Below are 26,564 nucleotides of genomic sequence, written 5' to 3' on the forward strand. Positions count from 1 at the left end.
TTTTTTTTTTAATGCAAGTTACAGACTAGTGACACCTAGCTGAAGGTGGAAATACTTTAAATATGTGTAAGCTCTTATTTTATACGTTATCTCCCTATTTCCTTCTACAATTAGATGTTTGCATTTTGAACTCTGTTTCTTGACAGTAGTCCCAAAAGATCTGAAGTACAGTGTGTAAAATACACCATTTATACAGCAAGGTTACTATCAGAAATAAGAAGAAAAGAATTTTGCAGGTTTCAGTTCCTAATGAAAACATGTTTAAGATGTTGTACAGTATTAAACGCAGTTCATGTCTTCCAAGTCAGCACTAGATTCTGTTCACCTCAGCATTACATTCACCTTTAATGGTACGATGCCAAGAGATACCATCACTTCCCTTGAGCTTTGGCATCTTCTCAAATCACTGTTTTGAACCTTAATAAAGGGAGTGTTTGGTAACTGTGTTGCTTAATCTTATAACGAAATAACTATTAGAAGATACATATCTCTGGGTCTTACAGATTATGTAAGTATTAACAATTTAAAAAATTGAGAGACTTGCAGAAAAAGAGGAAGATGTTATTTTAATTAAGCAAAAACAGAGTTATAATCACTCTTTCTAAAAATAAAATTAGACTCTTTATCAATCCTTAACATCTGCATTTAATATTTTCTTCTAAACAAAAATACAGATGCGATTATGTAGCAAATGACAGTCTTTGACAACATATAGTTTACCTTCTCTTACACTTACTTTAATTCTAATTTGGTCATTAATACTTGACTCATTACTGCAACATGTTACTTGTAATAAAAGTGCCACAATTGAACTATAAACATGACACTGCCATCTTAAAACTGCTTTGCTATAAACTGTAGAGAATATACAGAGTTACAAAGTCATTGTGGTTTTATCAAAATATACAAACCCCCCGAACCTAACACAAGCTATCAATATTTTTCTTATGAACTATACAGTTATATAAAATATTTGTAAAATTATCTTTATATTTATAAATATTCTACCTTATTTGCTTTGGTCTATAATTATCATCATACAAGTCCACTTTGCAGATATCTCTGTGTACTTTCTTTAAAACATCATCATACTTTCCTGTGTTTATTCTTCTATTATCCTTATTTAAATGGAACCAAAGCTGCCATGAACTCAAAATTTCTCAAGGGGTTCACAGCATTCACCAATGACAGAATAAATAAGTGGACTAATATTATTACTTCAATCAATACTGTATTACCATTTCAGTTGTAGTTTTATTGTACCCCTATAGTTTCTTTTAAAATATTCAAGAAGACAAAGTAAGTAAACAAACTGAGTACCATATCTGCATGTAGAATGAAGTCGAGGATCACTAACCTTTGTTCTGACTTAATTTTTTAACACTTCACAGATATGAACATACATGACTAACTGGAAATGCAGGTACATTACAACAGAGCCCTATCATATAAAATGCAGTTCTAGACATACACCCTTTCTTGGTTTTTGTTTGTTTTAATCTTTTAATTGCAGTTAATCACATTTTCACAAAATACTACTACTTGTAGTGTTTCAGTGATGTCTTTCAGAAGCCTGCTCTCCTGATTCTTTGCAAACTCTGAAGCTAACCCTTTGGTGTGGCAGGATGAGGGAGGATGAAAAACCAGTATCTCTCTCTTCCTCCATCAACCCGTGCCAGGCACCTCTGTGCTATTCACCCACTCTGTTGAACAAAGGGACACTATGACAGGAAGCCTGCCTGCAGCCAGGTTCAGGCATGGTTTGGGATTTAACCAGGAAGGGACGTGTGAAAGTGAGATGTTGTATTTAAGGCATGGGAATGACAGGAAGCCCCATATAAAACCGGCCCTATCCCTATTCGTACACAGAGTTTGCTTCAGGGATATGTATGGAAGCAAGAATCTGAGTATTTACCTACCCTTCCTAAAAATAAAAGTATTTATAGTGAGTTGCTCTGTTGTTTGTTATCCAAGCATTATTCCAGGATGAGGAGGAAGCCCATGTCTAAATCTCCTCTTCTGCCAAGAATAATGGTATTTGTAAAAGACAGGAGTTGCAGATCCACCAGGAGGTGGATGCTTACATACAGGATTTCTTTTCACTAGGTTGTTTCATGAGAGCAATTTTCTTTAGACAGGTGCACCTGAATAGCTCTACCAGGCCACTGACATTGGGATTTATGCAGTTTGGAAGACTGGCTATTGTGAGTTTTACTTGATCTTTATTACATGTCTGAGAGATATCATAAATCTGGAATACTTTCCACACAAGCACTCAAGACTTAATGGTTATTATGGTAACTACAAAAATGAAAGGAAAAGAGGTTTAAACCCCTGCATATGTTTTGTAAAGGTTGAGATACAGAAAAGCACGCCGGAACTCAACTGTACTTCAGCATACCCAAGTTCATGAAACATTTCCCACCTTCACTATAGAATACACTAGATTACAATTACTTCATTTATAAACATATTAATTTTTGTTTAAAAATGCAATACATGGTTTCTGCAGCAATAACTCCTTCTACAGAGTACACTGTGAACCTACATGTTTATTTTGCCTAGAACGATTCTGACCCAAAAACAGCACTGTAAAATAGTTCAGTGACTAGTTTCTTGTAATGCTAAGCAGCAGGATTGTGGTTGGTCATATTCTTTTTCTTTTTTTCTTTCTCTCTCTCTATATATATTAGAAGTTGATAGTGGCAAAAGAATCTGGGGACTTTCATATTAGGTTTGTATTATTGCAAATACTAGTTTTTCTTTTCTGTGTTATTTTTCTTTCTTTTGCATATACTGACACGTTTAGATAAATGTTTGACCTTAGTGAATGGTGCTAATTTGACTGGAGACGTTTCCCCATTCAATGCATCCATATTTTCTCCAGTATATAGTTTTGAATTTCTCTTCTTCACAACTGTCATTCAGAGTATAACTTCTGGAGTTACATTTTGTGTATTTTTTACCTCACTTCCTTCTGAGCCAAGGAAATGAGGATTTTCCAAAAGTTTAGTGCTTTCATTGCAAAACTGTTCCTTTCTATCTTGTGAACCTGGACTTTTGAATATATGTTTCTTCTGGTGCATTCCCAGAGCAGCTGCTGTCTTGCAAATTTTGGGGCACTGAAAGCAAGCATATCCTTTGCCATTATGCTCACGTACATGCCTTTGCTCGTGGTTCCTTTTGGTAGAAAGGTACAAGAAGCTCTGAAAACAGAACTGACAGTGATAGCGTTTTTCTCCAGTATGAATTCTTTCATGTACTTTAAGCGTTTCATTTACAGTGAATGCCTTATTACAGTATTGGCAGACAAAGTCTTTGACACCCCGGTGAATACGTTCGTGTTTCTGTAGATTTCCAGGGACTGAGAAACATTTACCACAGGTTTTACAAGCGTAGGGCTTTTCCCCAGTGTGACGCCTCATATGCATTTTTAAAGTGGATGGACTTTGAAACTGTTTTTGGCATAATTCACAAACGTAAGGCTTTGAGGCAGCTCCATGCCAGTGTACGTGCTCTTGACTTTCTGCAGTGGAAGACTGATCTCTTTCACAGAGCTCACAAGGAAGATTAGGCATTTCTGTGTTCTCTTCTTGATTGATTGCCTTTTCCTCAGGAGCATTCCTGAGTGCGTACTCTCGACTGCTCGTGTTGTGACTTTCCACAATGGTGTTCTTGCTTCCATGCTTTTTCCTCCATTTGGTCTTTTTCATTTTTCTTAGCTGTTTGGATTTCTTTTTTGGTTTGTAATTATAATAGGGTCTCCAGGGTTTATCGCTGGAGTCCTGGTCACTTACATCATCACACATTTCTGTTGGCTCCAGGCATTCTGAGCTATAAAGCCTAGATGGGCTTCTTTCTTTCACCTCCATTTCTGATTCCTCATTTAGATTGTCTTGCTTGGACTCATGTTTAGATTTTCGGCCCCTTTTACAAAACAGCTTAGATCCTAATATATGCCTTTTTACAATAGCCTCATTACCAATTTTCACCGTTATTTGACAAAGAGGTGCAACATTGCTGTCAGTAGATGTTCCAGGTAGGGCAGGCTTTGCAATATATGTTTCAGTTTTACTCGATTCTTGGACAGTATTTGTTGTTTTGCTAGATGACCCTCCAGATCCCGCAATGTGCTGTGAATCCTCAGTTGCTTCTGTTCTGTTGTACAGCAGTGTTTTCTTTTTATCCTTAATAGTTTTTGATTTTGTAATGCACTTCCCATAATTATCTGACCCATATTTACAATCATCATTTACAGATTGACTAGGCAGATTATTTGAAGATTGTGTCTTATTGTTTTCTACAGAAGTAATTGTTTTACTGTGCATTATAACTGATGAAACTCTGCTGCTGTGCATTATAACAGAGGGGGCAGAACTGCTGTAACTGATAACAGAGGTTGAGTTTTCAGTCACATTAGTTAAAGACACAACTGAGGAATCACACTCCTGAGTAGCAGAGTCATTTGCAGCAGTGGAAACTCTTTTTTCAGCTGTGAAAAAGTCCCTTTGCAGGTCAGAATTTAAGATCCCTACTCCCCAAGAGGAAGAATTCTGAGTGTTTGTGGAAGCTGCTGCATCATTACATGAAGATGTATCCAAGGCAAGAGTTCTGTTTGTTGCTATTATATTATGTTGAAAATTCAGTGGTGGTAGCTCAGAGCTAAGAGAACTCTGAATGAAACAGTTAGTAGAAGTAGTTTCATTAACTTGACTACTTGTTTGAACATTTTCATATGAAGAATTTCTGTAAGACTTATAAGGTAGTCGCCTGCATTTCATAGGTAAGAGTCGATAAAGTTTGTATGGGTACATACTTGGTTTCAACCCTCCATTGGCTGTCTTTTTATTAACTGAGAGGCGATGGTCAATTGCATGGAAAGACTTTTGATGATTTTTTAGTATATAGTAAGTCATAAAAGTCTCCAGACAGAAAATGCACTGATACCGTCTTTCTCCAGTGTGCCAGATCTCATGTCTGGTGCGATACTCAGCTAATGCGAATACTTTATTGCAGTAGTGACAAGGATATGTTCTTCTCCATGAATGCACATTTGCATGTCTTCGAAGGCTAGATAATGTTACATAGCTGCGCTTGCAGACAACGCAAGTATATAGTATCTGCCCATCAACGACTTTAACCAAATGATCTGTTTCTGGTAAAGTGCGGTTTGCATTAGAATAATCAGTGATGCTGTTCTCAGACAATAAAGGCTCTGCATTTGCATATGAACTTCCATTCCTTCCATCCGCAGCAGTATAGTTATCCTCTAAATTTTGTTCGTTTCCATTATGAACTGGTAAGCCACCTGATCTCACGCAGACTTGTTCATGGCTTTCCAGTATATTTAGATTTGCAAATTGTTTGCTGCAGTATTTGCATATGAAAGTTTCCTGATGCTCTGAATGGAGTTGAAGATGAGTTGTCAGTAACGCCCTGTCACTGAATGATTCTGCACAAGAGTTACAATTGTAAACGGGTGGAACGACAGTCGCCCCAGATCCAGAGCCGTTAGCAGAATTGTTTTCCTCTTCTCTGGATAAATGCAAATCTCCTGCTTTATTTTGAGGTTTTGGAAGGGAGGTAATTGTCAGATCAGTAACTGCTTCTTGTTGGGCTTCTGTAGTGGTTACTGTAGAGGCAGGTACTTTTGCTATAGCCAAACCAGTACCTTGGGACTTAAAAGCTGTTTTAGGAGTATTACATGCTTGTTTTACCGGCTGAACAAGTGGTGTGGCTTGGAGATTTTCATAGTGGTCTTCACCCACCTTGTATGAAGGGCTCCTGTCCTGCTCAGGAAAGGGTGTTCCTTGAAAAGTGTCTCCCCCAGAAGAAACTGCATAGGAGTGTTCAGCCAGTGTACTGGCTGGCTCAGCATCTTTGCAGACATCGCTTCTGTCAAGGCTGATGCTAGGAGCTTGTATTGTCTCAGATACCTTTTTAAAGCTTGCCCTCAAATCAAGCGGAGAAAACAAACTGTTTTCTGTTTCAAAGATTGAGAATGCATTTGTAATGCGTGGTCCATTTGTCACAGCAGAGTCTTCATGTCTCTTTTCATGTTTTTCCTCTTTGACAGTTCCTTTTTCATTAACACAGTATGCATAGGGGCAGGGGGAACTTGAAAAATTAACATCTGTAAGATCTTCTAGGAATGATATTCCCAGTTTTTTCCCTGCTGCTGCAAGGTCTGTTACAGTCTCCTGCCTCTTGACAACTACTGTGGAACTATAGATGTAATTCAGTATTTCTGTAAACACTTCAGCTTTGAGATCATCTAACTCCAGTACATGACCTGAAATACAGATAGTACGACTCCAGAAAATGTTTTTAAAGTAAAGGCTTGAAGCTGCCAGCACATTACTGTGGGCTTTAAATTTGGTATCTTCCACAATGATGGTGACATCACACAAAATGCCCCGAATGCGCTGTTCATTTAAAATGGAAAGCACAGTGTCACTGTGGAAGTCGTCCTTGAGATCCTTTGAATGGGACATGACTGTCATCTACAAGACAAAGAAAACAGGAAAGATATTTAAAAGGCATTTTTTATCCATTTGTTTTACCAATTGATGGGGTCAACAGAAAGGACACAGATGTCAGCAAAAGAGCAGACCCACTTTACTGCCTCTGTCAAGGCAGTACAGGAATGAAGCAAGGCATTCAGCTTAAACAGTAAGATTATACTCTAGTTTTAAGCAGCAAAGAGAATAAGCAGGGTAATGCACCTAATCATTACTACATAAGGTTAACTATAGTGATTAAGAAGGATACATCACCAGTTGCCCTTATATTTTACCACCATCCAGATCCACAATCACTGGGGAGCCCCAGTTGCAGCGAGGATTTGGAGAACCTGTCCCGGGAACTGGGAGGTCCTATGCAGTGCATCCACTCGTAGGTGAGGTCTCCAAAGTCACTGCAAGAGGGTCCAGCTTTTATATAGTTGAATAAACATCTTGCAAAACATCAAGTGCGGAAACATCTGGTGTCACCCTCCCCGTTGGATTCAGCCCAAGCCAGGCCACTGGCTCCTCAAGGAGGAGCCAAGGGAGTGTATCTATCTATTTTAGCTTTGACCACATATTTCTCAACAAAGCCAGACTTCTGATTTCACGGCCTTGCAACGTGTCTCTAAATAAAGAAGGATCATTCTGCTGGTTACTATTGCACAATAAGCGTTACAACAAAGCTTTTATATATTGCCTTCAAAATATATATACTCATACTAAAATAGACAGATAATGCATTGCATATGTGATAATACTATACATATTAAATATATATATTGTGGGTTGTAAGACTCACCTAGAGGTCAACTTTGGTTCAGGGCCTACTGTTCAGGCCTCAGTACTTCACCATTTCAGTTACAGATGAAGTTTATAGTTATATTGTTATTTTGTGTATATATTTAATCTATTAACTGCTAAATTTTGAGTATAATTTTGCCACAGCATTTCAGCTTGAAGTCATCTTAGGTTCACTCGTGCCAATAATACTAAAGGTAATTATATACAGATCAAGGACGTAAGAACACCAGTATCTCCTCAGCAGGTGGCAGAGGATCCTCTCTGTTCCCACATGGGTCTGTCATCCACTGGTGCCTTTCACTGGGGACGGCTGCCACCAGCTTTCTGTTGTGCCAGCAGGCACACTGCTCAGGTTCACAGTGAATGACTCATTGAACCCTTGAGGTAGTTACCCCAGCATGCAGCTGAGGTATTTGGTAGACATTATGGGGAAGGCTGAATTGCTGTGGTTCTGTGGATACTGAGGACTTTGTTTTCTGGCGCCCTTTGTCAGACAATGATTTTACAACACAACTGCATTTAATCTCCTTATTAAGCTGATACTCAAAACAGGGATCAGAGATCCCATGCAATTAAGTTTGGTACAGGATAAGGCTCTGTAAACAAACCAATGTACAAGCAACACCATTTTGTAAGAAAGAGTGGAGTACATATAACACAATTAATGTAAACAGTATATTATTTTTAAATAGTGACTAAATTTCATTAGATAGTTTACACTTTGAAAATTTGTAAGTAACTGAATTTATAAATTCTGTAAAACAAGTAGAAAGTAATAGAATGTTTTTTCTTAGAGTTTAGATTTATAGCACTCATACTTTGTAATTTGATAGTATGCTCCTAATGTCTACCAAATAATAAGATTCAACTGCAATAGTAAATACCCTAAAAAACCTGCCAATTTATAAAAATAAGGTTTAATGCTGACAAAAAAATGTTTAGATTAGCCAGGCTGGTACTTTATGAATATACTGCTTTTTTTTAAATTGAGATAAAATATGTAAAATATTAATGAAAAATAGACTGAAAAAAGGATGAATTTAACAGTATGTATCTGGAGAAAATCTCTGAAATAACCAGCTGATTTGTTTTGTTCAAATTCAGAGCTGCACCATGTAATCCATATAATGAGGTTTGCTCCTTTTTTTCCATCTCTGGGTAATGTTTTCAACTGCTACTGCCCATTTCTGACTTCAAATAATTAAGCCATAGTTGTCCTACTGACACTTATCAGTCACTACAGTAAAAAAATCTGCATATTTATTAAAGGCCCTTTTCTCTCAACCTGTGGTATCAAAACACACCTTAAAGAAAATTACCAACTACAGACTCTTTGTAAGACAGGTAAAAAGAGTACCACAGCCTAGTGCTCTACTAAATTAGAAATACCTTCTAAACATTCTACCTACTGCTACAAACTTCAGTGTTAGTCTCAAAAATTTTGATGATGACCTTTATCCTCAAATAGTTTCCACTAAAAAATACCAATATATTTATTAAGATGGGTTTGGTGGTGAAATAAAGGTTTCACTAAGCAAGCAGCAATAGCCATTTAGAACACATTGGCTCTCTCACCCTTCCAAGCTATTTGGAAGTAATCTGTTCTTGAAAAGAGGGTTTTTATCACCAAGTACATAATCTGGGACATGCACTCTTGCTCTAGCTAATCTAGTTACATTTTGGACATTTTACCACAAATCCACCAAGCACTTCACTGCAAATTATACAAAAACCTGACAACCTTACTGTGAAGACAAACACAATGTACTATAAAAAAAGATCATAATTTGTTACATTATGGATTAATCTTGGAGGTAAAATTTGTATCTTGAAGCATGGCCACCAGTTCTATCAGGAAGGTCTTGTCTATGTAAATGGCCAAAATTTCTAACACAGTTTAATGGCTGAAATTTTCCAATGCATAGAATTCAGAAAAATCAAAACTGTGTTTCACAAAATAAACCAACCAACCAAACAAACAAACAAAAAACAAAAAAAAAACCAAACAAAAACCTGATGCTTGTATATGCCATGGATGTCAAGAAATTAATTCATCGGTATAACTGCAATAGAAATGTTGACATGCATTATTTTGATGATCTGGTCACTCACAGCAGCTGTAAACCTAGCTGCATTGTTTTGTGCCTTTAAATCTTAATACCATAGTTTATATCTTATTAGACTTATTTAGCTTAAAATAAGATCTATTAATTGGGAATGATAACCTGAAATTCACAGAAATTAGGAACAGTTATTTGTTTAGGTTTGGTATCTGAAAACACGTATGTAATCGTAGATAGTTTCTAGCACATCAAGTCTTCCACAGAAAAAATACTGAAAAGAACACTCTTCTTCAGGCAAGCAGCCACTATCCCATAATTGATTCTTTTTTCTCATTGACAATGTCTGAGATTACATCTGACTTGTTCATGTGATGTACTAGAAACCAACTGTCAGACTTCAAAAACATTTCACAACAGCAGCTATTGATAGAGTTATTTCCTGAGTATAGGAAATAAATTATGTCAACTCTACCTCCCAGTGAACTGCCCCACAGGAACTTCCCTCTGTTTTTTCTGCTTCTTTATTGGAGACAGCTGGTTTTAGTTCAAAGACACATCATCTGACATGCTATTTGCTAAATGTATCAGACTACTACTATACTAAGAGGCATTTATAAGCAAGGCCTACAAAATCCAAGTGTTTTTAGTAGAGGTCATCTTATTCAACTAGTTATTTCACAATTTATCCTCCTGAGACGAAACGTGAATTTCCAATTTCTGCTCGCATGTACATAGATTGCCAGTTTTTGTAGTCCTGGTTATTCAAGCATGCTCAGTAAAACATCAAACTAGATTCCTTGTGTAAAAGTACCAAAAGCTATCACTTGCTATTTGGATTTTTTTTTTTTCCTGTGTGCTAAACATCTGCTATATATATCTAATTGGAAAGTTATACAGAAAAATTCCAGATCAAATTGATTTTCAGAGCCAACACTTTTTGCTTCTCTATCTCAACCTACACATTCCCCAAATAGTCTATTTATTCATAAGTCTAATCATTCTCTACTAGCTTTTATTTTACTTGTCTTGTTTCTTGCATTCATGAAAAATGTGCCTCTAAAATTCTATAAAATCAAAATGCTCTACCTAGCACACAGATAAATGAAATATTTTAGGAACATTTTAAATTCCATTTGCAGTTCATGCTGCAAAAGGAAAACCTGCTCTTCAGTTTCCAAGGGAGCTCTACTAAGACCAAGATACACAGAGATCAAATTTTACAGATGTATAATTATCAGCATTATTATTAAATATTTTTAAGTAAAACACTGAAAAGTACATTGGAATGTTACTATTCTTCTGTATGGTTTTTATACTATACTTACGGAAGAAATTTTATTATTATTTATAAATGTTGCCCAAAATGTATGTAAATACCATTTGATCTGCTAATGGTCAAACATTTAACTCTTCAGTCTAGTAAGCCATCCTTTTGGATGCAAAGTGTACTATTTTGATACTTTCAAATAAGACATAAATAATTTCTTAAGAATCTGATCAATACTTTTGTAGTATAACTTAATAGTCTTTGGTGCACCTATAAATAATCAGCTTCTGAACAGCAGAACTTTTGATTGGGAGTTATCTTACTATTTGGAGGTATTCCATGAAAACTAACAGACTTAACTTTTAATGACAACTTGTTGAATCACTTTGGGAAATAAGATTTAAACATTCATCTGAAACTTAAGTGTAATGGTCAGTAGGTTGATTAAACTATAATGTTACCTCTGCTGAAATCAACAGAATACTACTCCAGGCCAAGTGAAAATAAGTAACATTAAAAGTTAGTGGAAAGATCAGAGACTCATGTATCCAAACACAAATTCAACTACTTAATACCTCACAGATGACACTGCTTATTGTAAATATTATAGCAGCCAGCTAGCTCTACATGGACACTGCAGAAGAAGCTACTGTTATTTTTTATATTAATATTTTTTAGGAGTAAACAGATTACAGGAAGTTTTGCCAGTCAATGACTATCAAATATAACAAATATGATTTTTTGTTACTACCAAATATAATCATTGCAATCTAGGAATATTGTTTTTAGCTTCTGCTAAACTCCTGAAATGCACTGCCAGGCAAGTGTACCCCCTTACATATGAGAAGAGATTCTTTTATTCCACTTCAGTCACCTATATTTGAAATACAAGCTAGTGGCAGTAACAGAAAAAAAACCCAGAACCATTAGGGCCAGTTGCTAGTACCCAGGCAAAATAAAAACCAACGAGATACTTAATAAAATGTAATCACAGTTCTCCCTGTTCTCTTATTCAATTTGCTTTTACTGGGATTTTAAAGATGCTAATACTTTCTGGTACTTACAGCATTACACTATGGAAACATGTTCACTCCATAATATTTATAATTTCAATTTCATACTTTTTCAGTTTCATTCCACTCTAATAACATACTTTGAAGGATATTTCTGTTTTGTTTCTGGCCTTATAGTGCCCCTTCCTGAAAAGCACTATTTTGTTCCAGAGCGGAAAAAGGGCTAGACATCATAAACAAAACAGAAACCAAACAAAACCAGATACACACACTCCACATGCATCCTTCCCAGCTCTACTATCCCAATTCTTGCCCACCCAGAAACCTACTGTCCAATCATCGTTTTTACGATGGTAGCTCAGATTTTTTACGGAATCATTTCCACAGTCCCATCTGGCTACACAGGAGCGCCTCAATCAGCCTCCCATCAGTCTCCTTATAACCTTGGGCATGTACGGAAGTTGTAACAATGTCTATTAAGTTTTAACGATTAATAGCTTGCAGTGGCAAGTAGGTTAGTGCTCCAACCTTAGTAGCGAGCGACATGTTGACTCGACAAGTACACTGACATTTTTGCTCTTCTAGACTCTCACTGCTCACATTCTTCCCTGTTAATGCAGGACACTTACCTTTTCTATTCGTTATAGCCTCATATGCATTATAGACTTTAAAGCGTTTTTTTCAGCCTCACACCGTTTTCTCCAACTTTTAAGTGAGACAGCTGGTGGTGAAATTTAACAGAATACTATGTTCATATTAGCAGACCTCTGAAGCCACCAGATGAACCATTCTTTCTGAGTTGTAATTCTTTCCTATTATCAGCATCCCTAACTCCTTCTCCCACTTCCTAGTTTTACACTGTGATCATTTCTCATCACAGGAAAAACAGCCTTTAAAACCTTACTGACACTTAGAGCAGGCTAGTGCTTTTTCTTACACGGCGTTTCCCACTTCGAAAAACCAAAGCAAATCCCATCTCAGCCCAAAGACAAGGCACTCCGTAACTGATCTGGCTCTAAAAATAATTGTAAGCCCCCATTAACATTTCCTACTGCACATCCGGTTCTTTCCGATATCAAAACGTTTCGTCCCTTTGGCCATCTCCTGTCTGAAACTTGATTAACAGAGCAGTGACCCTGTCCGAGGGCAGGCAGGAGGAGGGCAGGGGGAGGCTTGAATGGGCAGGAGCAGGCCGGGAACTGCAGGAGGTGGCAGAAGCAGGCAGGGGCTCCCTCGCACCGTTCGCCCACACGGTGGAGCTGGACGCGCGCAGCAGAAGCCCCGTCCCCTTTTCTTATTAAATCAAGATACGACATGAACGCTTTTAGAACGACATTAAACGTGAACTGCCGCTGCAGGGCTCAAACGCCGCTGTCCCGCAGTCCTGCTCGAGTTACATAAAGCACAAGCTCGTGGTGCGACATGTTAACGTCGGGACACTTGTCTGTCTTAACACGGAGCCCCTCGAGACATGGAACATTTGGCAACGCGTCAGCGGCAGATAACGTGAAGACACTTCCTGTTTATGGGCAGTAACTGCACTCTGGACTAAATTAAATCTCTAGCCGAGGAAGCAAAGCGTATTAACCTGCAGCACGATTTTTCCCCAGCAGTAACAAACACGCTTACGCAACTGCGCGCTCGAATGCAGCACAACTCACTGTTTCTGAGCTACCTGGCGGCTAAAACCGTGCCCCTGGGGTTTCCTCTGGCCGAGCGGAGGAGGAGAAGGAGGAAGCAGCGGCTCAGCGGGACGGCGCGCTGGGTGCTCGGGCGCGCTGTGACGTGACAGGTGCCATCTTCCCGGCGGCGCGCGGCCTGTGGCGCCCGGCAGGCGCGCTGCAGCGCGGGGCCCGCGGAGGGCGGCAGCACGGCGCGGCCGCCATTTTGCTGTGGTAATCCCGGGTGATCGCAGGGGCCCGGGCCCGGGCCCGGTGCCCCGGCCTCCCCGCGGCCGTACTGACCGCGACGCTATTTCCCGTTTATCGCACGGCAGACGTTCTGTGCTTATTTAACACGGCCTGCTGGGATATTCGGCGTATCAGCCAAGTTGTTTACACTCAAGGGCCGTAAATTTAGAAATACGAGGGAATGCAGCGTTGCCTATATCCAGACTCTTGCTCCACGGGCATAATTTAGAAATCCTCTTAAGCCAGAGGACTTGAAATGTTTTACTCCCTTCACAGCGTTTACCATAAGGAGAAGAAGAAAACATTTACAGAGATACATAGCTGTCAGCGTAACTCTTGCAACTGCCCACTAACATAAAGATTAAATATTGTAAAAATAACATCTGTAATTAATTACATTTAGTTAATGAAGTATAGTCACATTTACCTTAATTTCCTTACCAGATTATGATTTTTTTTAAGCATATACAGAAACTCTCACAGTATCCTGAAGATGTTTGTTTTACATAGTAGTCTTTAATTTTGGTTTCTACAGATTTACTGCCTCAGGAAACAAGTGCAACAGTGCTATTAGTGCTTCATAAGCACTAACAAATGCTTCCATAGATAAAAAAGGAAGTAATGTGATTTCATTTAGCGCCAATATATTTGGTACAGGCTTCCTATACATTCTCATTCTCTCTGCCCCTCGTAAGCAGTCAGCACAACCTGCTTTCCCAGTATGCGGAATCGTGAAGCAGAGAGCTAAAACTGGCCTTTGAGAGAGATGGAAAACATTTTGTTTGAAAAAAGGACAATCTGCTTTTGTTTTAAAGCTTGATGGAAGATTTTAATTTTGCCCAAGGCTAACCTGTGCCCAGTTTTATAAGCTATTGTGTATAAGATGTTATTGAACAGTTACTTGTTTTCAAGTCTTAGGCCTGTGCATTAGAAGCACTGAATAGTAGGAACAGATTGAATTTAGGAAAAAAAAAAAAAAGATTCATAAACATGAACTGTTTTATCAGTGTCACACTTGATGGGTCTGGAAGTTAGACATTTGCTAAAGCCCCTTCATGATAAATGCTCCTTACCATCTGAGGAAGCCATTTAATACCAACATAAAATACACAATCTAGTATAAGGAGGGGAAGTCTTTTTTCCAGCATTCTGTCTTGCAACTTCAAATTTTGTTTGAAAGATATGGAAATAAATTTGTTCTTGTCAGGAAATTGTGATTTCGGTGTCTGATCTATACGTTCCTGGTCTTATTTTACAGAATCTGCAGTAAAAGATCACCTTGGAAATGCTGAACATCTTTGTGGAGAAATTAATTACTGCTCCTGGATCACTCAAATTCTTGTAAGTTCACCCACTGGGGCAGTGAATATCTTTTTAACTTAGGGCTTTCTGCTACCAAAATAAAGTTTTGTGTTATCAAACTGAGCTGTTCTTACCAGTAGCTGTTTACCAACAGCTATGGGAGGTGGAACACACAGTTGAACACAGCGGTACTGACTGCAGAAGCAAAGTGCATCTCAAAATTTTCACAACCATCTTTTTTATTCCAACCTGCATAATTTCATACTCACATATAGGTTACTTTTGATTTTGGACTTTGTCGATTCTTTATTTCCTATTGTTTCTCTACTATTGTTTTACGTGCACATATAGGTATTAATATGTATTAAGATTACTGACACAAGTACTGTAAGTACTATTTCTGATAAATGTGTTGTCAGTAACAATAATATGGATTAAATTAAACCTGTTGTAATCCTTTAAAACAAAGAAATGCAATACTGAATAACAATAAATATAACCATGTTCTTAGACCACATGAAGCAAATTTAAAGAAGATTAGGTTATGAATTTCCCCTAAATCTTAAAATCAATTATTTTAAATTGCTTTGAAAATCAGATGCTTAACCATCATTTGTATAGCAGATCCCCTCTACAGACATTTATTTCTACTTGACCATTTGATGATCTGGCATTCTTAGTATCTAGACAATATAACAGATTTGGGGAAATTCACTTTTTTTTTTTCCCCCTTTTAATTTACAGGGTGTTTTCTTAAGACAACTTCAGCTCATCCACTAAAAAAAGAATCACCTTTTTGTGACTAGTACTGTAATTGAAGTTACTAATTTCCATATATATATATATATGTAATGTGAGCTATTTGGAATTCACAGCTCCTTATATATTAAAAACATTCATCAGAAGAAGAAATTCTTTATAAAGCCATCTTGGCTGCACCCAAGATTTTATGTTCTCATAGTGTTTTACGTAAAACCAATTGCACACAAAGAAGATGGAGGAACTGGTGCTGCAGTCAGAGCTATGTCAATGGACTACCGTGGTCTCTGTGAGAAATCAGACAAGATATATCTGCATCTGCAGTGCTGATATAAGGGTGTAAGCCACAATACACATTACATACTTTAAATTTAGCCATCTTGCTAGTGTATATGTACCAGTTCTCATTAAGCATTTAAATGACTGCACATAACATCACACAAATATGTTGCTATTAAGCAGAAGTCCACGCAGTTTAGCAGTGGATTATTTCTTACATAGTAAAATTGCAAGGCATAGAGAAAACCGTCAGTTTCTTGAAAATGTGTAAACTAGTTCCAGGGTTACTGAGATGGTGGTGTTTGGATGCTTTGCTGAAGTCTTATCATCTCACTTCTGCAATTTAGGGCACATGGCATTCTTTCCTTCAGAGTATTTCATACTATCTAGGAAAAAAATATTCCAAGCTTCCTTTCTAGTGAAGCACTTTCAGTTCTTGAACAACAGCAGGAAACAATGCATATAGCATTACCCACTTTTGCAAATTCCTAACGAGTGACACTATTTTGACCAGGGCTTGACTGGTTTGCTTCTCAGTACCTAGAGCAGGCCAGCCTATCCACAAGAAAAACATTTGGATGGACTATGTTCTTCACTGCTCTCACTGCTGAGGTCAAAGCAACCAGTGATGCTGCTGAGGAGGAAACCAGCTCTTCACCCATCAGGCAGACCAACAAGACTTCACAGTGGGACACAAGAAAAACCCAGCAGCCCCAAGTATCTTCACTCCCCTTTCTGTTACATAAGCAGGGCAAAGCTCCTTTCTGTAATCCTTCTCCTCTTTCTCAAGCATTAAGTGAAGGGAGAGGAAGGGAGAAGGAGCACAATTATGGAGACCTGCAGCACTTGCCTAGTCCTCCAGGTTTGCTTAATAGAAGCCCAGCAGAACCCATTTGTCTCAAACTACAAGCTGTGCTTGTGCACCAAGAAGTCTTTCCCCAAAGTATGTTGCCTTGTTACCATTGAGGTGTGGCCTAATCTGAGTCCCAGTAACACTAAACAGAACACGTACAAGGAATTTTTTAAGGTATAACTATACCATTGTCTCTCCACCAGTCTAAAAAAGAAAATGAAGCAACAGCAATGATTGACATAAATCTAAACTCTTCTTTTGCATAAAACATAAAAGTTTACATTGTACTGCTACTAAGAAGTAGCTGACTTTACATCTTGTTATCTCTGAACAATCTCACTATCATTTGCCATTTAAGTCTTCAAGTTTTTTTTTCCTGTGCTGCTGACAAGCCACTTTCCACCCTCCTACACTTTTAGGACTTACCAGAGTCCATTGCAAGCACAGATCAATTGCAATCATGAAGCTATGTTTACAGAGTGACAACAGCAGATATTTTTCTGTTGTTGACTTGTCAAAAGTACTAATTTATATATTTGAATAGCTTTAGACAAAACTAGCAAATTAAACATGTAATTTTTGTTCATTTTTTGACAAATTACTAGGTGGTATTCCATTGCCCATTCAGTTATCAGAAAGAAAAAAAAAACACGAAACAAAAACAGTAGTCAAACCCAGCCTCCCATGTTCCAATTTTCAGAGGAAACATCCTTTGAACATCTGAACCACCATCCACAAGAGCAGCAGCCAAGTTGCATGCTTAGGGGCCACTCTTTTTCTCCATGTGGTGTGCTGGGGGCTGGGCCAGTGCAGCTGTTCTTGCCCTTTGCTACAGCTGATGTAGCAAATCATGCTAGACTGAAAGTAGAGCTAAGTCCATTCACCTGGAAACACCTGGTTTAGTTGGTCTGCTAGATGACTGGACACAGCCATTCTGAAAGCTAGAATTGGTCTTCAAGCCTTCAGCTGGCTGTCACTGATCTGCAGTATTCCTTAAAATATTGCAAAACATACTTATGCCATTACTGTAAGATCGGTAAACTTCAGCATGCCAAAAACAATGCACAAGTGATAGTTGTTACTCTGAATCATCACTCTAGTATGGCCATTTATTTTGGCAACTGACTGGACACACAACTTCAGCTGTATGCTCTTAAATATTCTCGTGCTCCATTTTGTGCTGACAAGCGGCCCGGCCCAGCCCAAGCCCTACCCCTCATTTCAATCCGTATTCTGTTGTCTTAAAGTAGTGCTGTAAGTATTCAGAATCTTGGAGGAAGGTTTCAATTTGGAGACCTAGTCTACCATGCTGATTTTGTCCAGTTATTGCGAGTCCAATTTAAAGAACCAAAAAAAGAAAAAAAACACAAGAGATATTTCCATTGAAAAGATGGGGGGGCTAGGTCAAAACCTTTGAGTATTAAGGATCCACATTGGGCCATGCCCAGAAATCTTTTTATATGGTGATTTTCAAGATGCATGCATTATTGTGAGCACATGGTATGTAAATGCATTGGGCTGCTTAATAAGCATTCACTGACACACATCTGCAGCTTTGCTAATGTACCTTTTATTCCTATGTGGTTGCCAAGGAAACAGGTTATGGCCCAGTATTCTACCTAAAATATACTGAGCAAGTATTCTATAGTAATTTACTTAAAATAGGTACCACTCAGATTTTATAGCCCATTGCTTCTGTAAGTCCAGGTAACCTGAATTTATCGCTGATAATGTTTTGCTGATTAGTGTAAGCCACCAATGCCATCTTATTGTCTCTGAAAATTCATTACCATTTTCTGCATCATACAACACTCTGTATTAAAAGGAAACTTAGATACAGAAAACATTGAGATATTCTAAGAATTGAGGAAGGTTTTTGTTTAGTTTTGGGGTTTTGTGTTGGTGTGGGGTTTTTGTTTGTTTTGTTTTAATTTGGTTCCTTATCTTACATTTTGTCTGGTACCCTTAATTAGTTATTTCTATTTACAGATAGCACAACGCTAATGACTGATGCAGCAAACTTTCCCATAGAATTTGTGGAAATACTGCTACTGAAATGAGTAAAACCACTCCCTTTCTATAGCACGAATTATAGTACAAAGAATGGTTCAAAATTAATAAGTTAATCAAGACAACACTAATTCTTTCTTTCAATACATACTCATCTCAAATATAAAGCACAGATACCAGACACTTATTTTAACCAAGAAGGTACCGGACATACTTATTTTAACAGAGATTATTATCGCACATTCACGATAAGAAGGAAACTAACAGTATTTGGAAAAGCAATGCAAAATGGGAAATTCTTGTTTTGAAACATACTGATTATTTATCACAATACTATACTTGAATCTATTGCAGCTTATAATTCAAGAGGTTTATTACTACCTGATTACAATAATTTATAAAGGTGGAGATTAAATGAACTATATGCAGCTTAATTAGAACAACAATATTAGAAACGGGCATTGGCACTGAGGGAGCTCCTCTGCCTTTACTGTATGGCACAGATTTATAATGAACACCAGTGACTGGGGTCTAGAGTTAGCATTCTGAAAAAACTCAGGAGGTTTGCTTGCCTGCTGGTACTTTTGGGTTTTTCAGGTCACTGGAGTCTATTATAACCTGTTGCAAAGATCTATTCTAACTTATTTTGTTTTTCCAACCTTTATAGCAATAAAAATCCAGTAGGAGCTGGAAAAACCCAACAGCATTCATGTGAGAATAGAGTAATGCAGTACCATAGCGAGAACAGCTCCTAAATGATTATGCAAAAGGTAGAACTTCAACTGAAAAAGAACAGTCATGTAATACAGTGGTTTTAAAATGTTAAATATTTTAGCAGTATTTCTGTGTGAATTTAAAGAGATTTCAGCTTGCTATAATCAAGCCATAAATATACTCACCCAAAATCAGGTTGTTCTTCTGTTAGAGTCTTTAAAAAGTGGTACCACCAGGTATTTTCAGCAAAACCATCTCCATGATTTTGTGAACCATGTGGCTACTGTGTACCAGCCTGCAAAGGAGAAAAATCCAAATTTAATGGCTAAATTATTAGACAAGTACTAATTCCCAGATACACTATGTAATCCATGATTTTCTCTGGAGCGCTGTAGGACTCCAAATCTGTATCTGGGAGGCTTATAACACACCAGCAATAAAACAATTCCATTAGCCACACTGTTGTGAATACTGCTTCTGCCTACATTGTTTTCTTATGGTTTAACCCATAATAGTGCAAACTGGACATAATGTTTCATAATATGCTTAAGACAAGAGTATAAGGATGGTTTCAATTTTAAAATAATTTTTCATTGGGTCCCTGGAAAAATAATACTAAAACCAATCCTTGGCTTTACTTCCCTTCCCCCATCTCAACTGTATCCACGTTATTCCTCACACATTTACCTAATAAGACCTCAAATAACGGAGGCTTCACAGCTTCCTCAGTTAGTCTGGCCCTGAGTTTCACAAGGTAAAGTCAGTGGAAAACAAGTGCGTTCTAAGAGTAGCTTCATAGTTCGCCAGTTTAGCAAACAAATCATGGTACAGAGAGAAACAGTTGTCATCACTAGCCAGCTCCCTTGACTGCACATAAACTGCAGAAACCAATTATAAGTTATTCTTTTATTTTTAAAGCCTCCATGGGGTTGTTTTTTCAGTCTTTCAAAGGCCTGTCCTTTCTCCTTTTCCCATTCTGCCACTTTTCTTCTAGTCTCTTTGTCACAGGTATCATCACAGTATCTGTGATGATAACATTTCTAGGCAACTTGTGTTCTCTGGAATACACTTCCTGTATCTCTCTGCTTAAATGATTATTCACCATTGTCAAACATCCTGATTTTGTTACTATGTATCAAACATTATAAAAAGGCTTTCATGTCATAATGTAAAAATTACTCATTACAGGGCTTGTTCCAAAAATATTAAACAAAATTAAATTGTTCCACAAAGCAACTGCAGAATCTTACGGATAAGGCCTTGTGACTCAGCTGATGGGCATTTTTATAGCAGCAATTAAGAATACATAGATCCATCTTCCATTTGCAAATCTACCACATACTTTTATAAATAACATTATACAGGAAATGCAGGATCCATTATTTTGGCTTTAAAATCTAAGAAGGCGAGCTAATTTATTTTTTTTTGGTAGTGGCTTAGCCAAGTACATTTTTAGTATATCTTGATTTGAGTAGGTATTCTATAGCTCGCATCTGCCTGTAACAAAGGCCAGAATGAAAGAAAATTCCATTAAGCTATTATTATTACTTCAGATACTAATAATGTCATATTCACAAATGACTGAAATATTAGTGTGAGTGAGAAGCTTAAGCATTGCATTTGGAGGAATACTTGGAGGTAAAATATTTTATCAAAGCTAAAGAATTTCTAAATTTAATAATAATAATAGAATTCAAGTGTAATATTACGCATAATCACACCTTTTAAAACATAATAAAGCAATTCACATGATAAAGTACATCAGACACTAGATACCCCCAAAGGGTTAACTGGTACCTGTTCATTACTACCGGAGTCTAAAAGGCTGACAAATATTATCTGAACACAGATAGTTTCACACTGAGACACCTGCAGTTTCAAATCAAAATGAAGTTTAGAGGCAGAAGTAATCTTAATCAGAAAGGTCATTGAAAAGCAAGTAGGATAGCATCTGACAATGATTTTTAGTTTGATGTCATTTTTAGTCATGCTTCGTATAGATTTTCTGTTAGGCAGAAATGGTATTTGCATGGATAAAAACACATTTCAATGAAAAAAGGGAGGACTCTGTAGTAACAATTAGGCTTCTATGATAGAAAAAAAAATAATCCCCCAAAACAAAACAAAAACCCCAAAACCCAAACCCCACACCAAACCACCGAGCCCCGCTAACAGTAACATTTGCAGGCTGTGCTGGAGGTGTGAAAAACTGCACCTGCTCCTGTGTGCTCCGATTAGCCCCCTTAGCCAAACAGAATAAAATGGATCAAGTTTACAGAGGATTTCTTACGGCATCTCTGGGTATAACATTCTGACACTCTGCATTAGCTAGATGTAACTACCATTGAAATACATATAGCAACCTACATATAATAAGCAAACTGAGCATAGCTTGTTAATTACTGGACTCTTCCTTAATAAATACATCACTTTCTTTAGCTAGAAGAAATTACCATTCACAGGCTGCCAATGAGTTTTTCCAGACTCAAGAAAGCACTTGAGTTCAGTCATATTAAATACAAGAGGACTTGTACCCCCTAACAAAAGAGCAAATTTGCAAATGGATTTAAACCCACCATAGCGAAGCATGCTCATGTAACCTAGCGGCACGTTTTGTTTTTTTTTAATGCCTTAAGTGGGTATGTTTGAACACAAAGACGTAATAAAAACAGTTTATCACTAAGTGCCCTGTCTTTTCTAAAGATAAATATCAGCGGCAATAAATAGATTGCTTCTACATAGCATTTGCTCAGCAACTTCCTTTAAAAATAACCACACAAGAAATAAACAAGAAAAGCAATTTTGATAGCTACATGTAATGGCACACTCCATATTAGCATTTCAGACAAAAAAATAATCAGCAGGAGCAAGCTACTGGAGATAAATCAAATTACAGAAAAATGCAGACTTTAACATATCACTTGAGAGATGCTGTTTAGTACATTTTCAGTTCTGCTTCTTTAGGTGGAACAGGAATATTGCACTGTGTCAAACTAATCTCATCATAATGAATCAACGGTTTTATTATCAAACATTAGCCTATCAAGATAGACAAGTCATATTTCTGAACAGTTATACTCTGTGTATTTGGAATGCAGTGAAGTGATATATTTAGAAATAAATGAGAATTAGTTTGATATTACCGACACTGTCAAGGCTATTACTGATAATTGGTTGTGCTTGTAAATACCTCCTCTGCATTAATTTTCAGTGCTGGGTCCTCATCCAAGCAAAATATTCTTAGTAATTTTAAAGTCAAGGACATGAAAGGAAAATGGCTACCCTGCTGCAAAAGTCTTATTGCAGTCGTGAGAATTTCTCAAGTCACATACAAAGGAGATACACAAGGAGATACACCACATTATAAGCTCAGTGGAGGCATTTAGTAACATCTCATTCTGTATAAACAGTTACCTGTGGTACACATAAAATTTCACTTTACTAATACTGTTAAAAATACTAGCTAAAAAATAGAAATAAGGAATTATAATACTTAAATTTGGCAAAATCTATAAGGTCTGCAGATACTGCAGACCACAGGCGAGCTTATTCTCTAAAGGCTTATTTGAGATCTGACAGAAGTTCTTTTCCAATATGCTTAAACACAGTTCTTTACCTGAACTTTGGAATGGATCTACTATTTAAAGAAAGGTTTATTAAGCATTACTATGGCTGAATTCAACAAAGGTGAAAGAGGGTTTAAACATACTGCTGATTCCCTAAATTTCTCAGCTGCTAAATATTTCAGTGATACTTTTATACTTTTGATAGTGAAACTATCGCTTTATATGCACACAGTACAAACCTTGACCTGCATGCAAGACTAGGCTAAATTTAAAAAAGAAACCAGGGTACGTTTCTGGAAACAACCAATGCAGAACAGGAATAGAACAGTTTTTGTTGTGCACAGCTTTAAAAATATGGCATCGTTTAAGAAATGATAGTCGCATGGGAACATAAAATGAGATCAGATTCTCACTTAGAACTACAAGGAAACAACAACAAAATTTTCCATTAGCATTGTGATATTGCTATTAAAAACATCTTTCTACATGTCTACTATTGCACCTTTTAAAAGGATTTGGTTGCCAAGGAAACTGGTTCTGGCCCAGTATTAATCTGAAATGAATATATTACAAAAGTTGGTGTAAGGCAATACTCTGTTTTATTCTTAATGCTCAAAATCAGGTTTTTGTACCTAAGGCTGTTAAGTTTTTACTTCATAACCTTTTTTGTGTGAAGTAAAACACACTTCAGTGAACTGATAATCAGTTTAAGCTGACAGGGCCATCTATAGCAATCTCTCTCTTTAAAGACCTTCTACCTTAAAATAAAAAGAAATAGTGAAGGCTTATGCTTGTAGCCAATAGTTAAAATATGAGCATTAAAGTATATTCTTCTTTATTTAATATTTCGCACAAAACACAAAACCGCTTATGCCAGAATTTAAATATTTTTCATTTCTCTAACTTGCCTCAGTTTTTGTTTGTGTATTTTAACTGCTAGCTCAGTAGTGCTTAGAGCCAGCTCGAAAATGTACCTGAATCAATAGGGTTTTCAAAAATTCTTTTGTTGCATAAGCGTTGCCACGCCCTTAGTACATATGATTATTTTAACAGACATGACTGCTCTACTTTCACAATAGATTTTTTCTAAAGCAGATAAGATCAACTGTCATGCCAATATGCAAAGCCAACAATTCAATATTAGGTTGTTTTCATTACCAGCTTAATACGTTTTTTTAACCAAAAGCTACATTCCAAAGCCCATTTCATGTTCTTGCAACACTGACGAAGAAATGAGTAAAACATGCAAATCTCAACCTACCTGCATGTATCACTTAGAGCAGTGTTAGCATGGCAGTGCACCCAGCCATTTTTATGTAAAGCAATGGAGATAAGTTCTATTCTTGGTCGTCTTGGTAATTTTTTTGAAGCAGTTGTGAAAAATCAGATGGGAAGCAGCTCGAATAGACCATGATCAGGAGAGCCGAGCTTATCAATAGGGAAAGCAGGAGTGGGGGGAAAAAAAAACAAACCCCAACGTCCTCGATCCAAGGTTTCCCGAAACTGCAACACAAGGTTGTTTTGATTTTTTTTCCTCCTCCTCAGAGGGTTCAAAGCTTGGAGCTGACCACTGCAAAGGCCACTTGTCACATTTACTGAAAATCAGCCTATTGATATCACAGCTGAAAATATAAACTCCACAACCAAAGCCCATTGCACAACGTGGACTGCGTAAGAGTTAAAAATAGATTCGACGTGCCTCCTACCTGCATAATAAATATGTAAGTTTCAAGTGCTTTAATTCGATATTCACATTAATTAACAATACAATATACATTATTTAAACTACAGTAAACGCAAGAAGAAAAAGGGTGACACCATCTGGAAGCACAGTTTGCTTTTTTTTTTTTCCCTCCCTTTCGAAGGGCTAATAATGTAGTTTTGAATGTGATGACAAGCTAACAGCTCACCACATTGCAAATGAAAAAAAGAATTCTTAAGGTGATGCTCAAATATCTAAGCCTGTAATGAAGCACAGACCAGTCTTCCCTACTGCATGACATGGCACACAGACCATTTACATACTCACATTTGAGATACTAGGCACAGTATAATGAATTCAATACACAGCATGCACACAGCACAAGCAACGTTAATCCTGCCTGCCATTTTAGGCTTGCAGAAGTAAGATACATACTGCAGCACAGCTCTGGTAAGGGAGGAGGCAAGGGACAGCTCACCTTAAATGCAGTATCTGATTAATGTTGTAAGTGACATTGCGTATCAGCTACAGAGTCTTGGTTCAACTGGGTGGGAGGGAACAAAGAAAATTGTCATCAACTGGTGATGCAAGATGAGCTCCAGTCTCTTAATACTGTTAGCAAACTCCAAATTCTACAATGATACAGTAGTAGGCATTTCAAACTCTTATCAAAATCTGCCTGTGCAATGGCTGAATCCGCCTGCTTAGGAAAACAAAACAATCTTCTTGCCTATTGGAGAAACGCTGGATTGACTACAGCAACATCCTCTCGATGCAGGAAGATTTCACGTCGCTCATATTAAATCCTGGATGCATTTGCTGTGCTTTCCTAATTTTTAAGTCTCAGAATTAAAATAAAAAGACAATGATAGCAAAAAGAACATAACTAAATGTCTAATTTTCATGCAAATAAAACATTTTTTTTCTTTCCTTTCTGTTTTCTCTCTTTTACAGTTCATCAAAATCCTGAGTAGTATTGACAAACCACACGAGCACAGGGTCTCTCGACTGCATGATCAGCTGTCTGTGTCTACGCTACACCCTGTTAACCACAAGCAGTGTTAGAGCTAAATATATCTGCAATGCAGAAACAGTAGGTGCTATGTGGTATACAATTCTCATTAATTATAAGTTTTTTTTCCAGCCTCAGATATAATAAATTAAAACCAAAAATATTTGGTGCTGATCTATGTCAGGCACAGTATCTGTCAGACTTACAGAACATAAAAGCTATCCTAAGTATACTGACCTAGATAGCACTAAGAAGACTTAAGCAGCATACAAGCATACTCACTGTCAAAGCAAGGAAAACGAAACAATGATCGTCTAATCAAACTGAAAGCAACAACTCACTACCACAGTATGAATTCCAAAATGCTGCGTACTGTATATGCACATCTCATGTTATTGGAAGATGCAAAGCTCCTTTGTTTTTTTTTTTCCTCTCTCCTCGGAGGCTTTTCTTAGCTACGGTTGCACAATGACATTCTGACATCATGGAGGTCAATGCAGATACTAAAGGGCTGTAGTCTTCAAAAAAAACCTAATTTTGAAATATTAAACCACAGCTGCAAAAAATAATAACAATCATAACTAACAATTTCACGTCACCTACTTAACTTCTTTCTGTTCCCTTCCAAGATTAATAGCATCCATATTGTTCAGCCACATATGTTAAATTGGTATCACCCTCTGCAGAGACTGCAAGAGTAATTGTGGGAATTAGATTTTTATAAATGTTTAAAGAAAGCTTCTTTTCTGGAAAAATTCAAAATACAATAAAGTATTTTGCAAACATAAAGAAAAAGATACCGGGGGG

The 26,564-nt window shown here is 37.3% G+C and overlaps 1 protein-coding gene and 1 long non-coding RNA gene across 7 annotated transcripts; one reads left to right on the top strand and one right to left on the bottom strand.

Annotated features, from left to right (window-relative positions):
* Positions 1-545: 545 nt before the first annotated feature.
* Positions 546-13,528, bottom strand: ZBTB38 (zinc finger and BTB domain containing 38). Of its 6 annotated transcripts, XM_080622329.1 has the most exons (3): positions 13,326-13,528; positions 6,777-6,916; positions 546-6,503 (listed from the first exon to the last, which is right to left on the bottom strand). In XM_080622329.1, the coding sequence occupies exon 3, from the start codon at positions 6,501-6,503 to the stop codon at positions 2,925-2,927; it is 3,579 nt and encodes a 1,192-aa protein (XP_080478455.1). In that variant the 5' UTR covers positions 6,777-6,916; positions 13,326-13,528; the 3' UTR covers positions 546-2,924. The 6 variants fall into 6 exon arrangements, with proteins under 6 accessions (XP_080478455.1, XP_080478459.1, XP_080478460.1 ...); XM_080622333.1 differs by lacking the exon at positions 6,777-6,916; XM_080622334.1 differs by lacking the exon at positions 6,777-6,916 and having other exon boundaries at positions 13,312-13,528.
* LOC308223418 lies at positions 13,306-25,798 on the top strand. The gene is made up of 3 exons (XR_013957285.1): positions 13,306-13,442; positions 14,819-14,901; positions 25,700-25,798. It is a non-coding gene; the product is annotated as an uncharacterized lncRNA (long non-coding RNA).
* The last annotated feature ends 766 nt before the right edge of the window (positions 25,799-26,564 follow it).

The sequence above is a fragment of the Psittacula echo genome, assembly GCF_963264785.1.
Source record: "Psittacula echo genome assembly, chromosome: 7".
In the NCBI taxonomy this organism is placed as follows: domain Eukaryota; kingdom Metazoa; phylum Chordata; class Aves; order Psittaciformes; family Psittacidae; genus Psittacula; species Psittacula echo.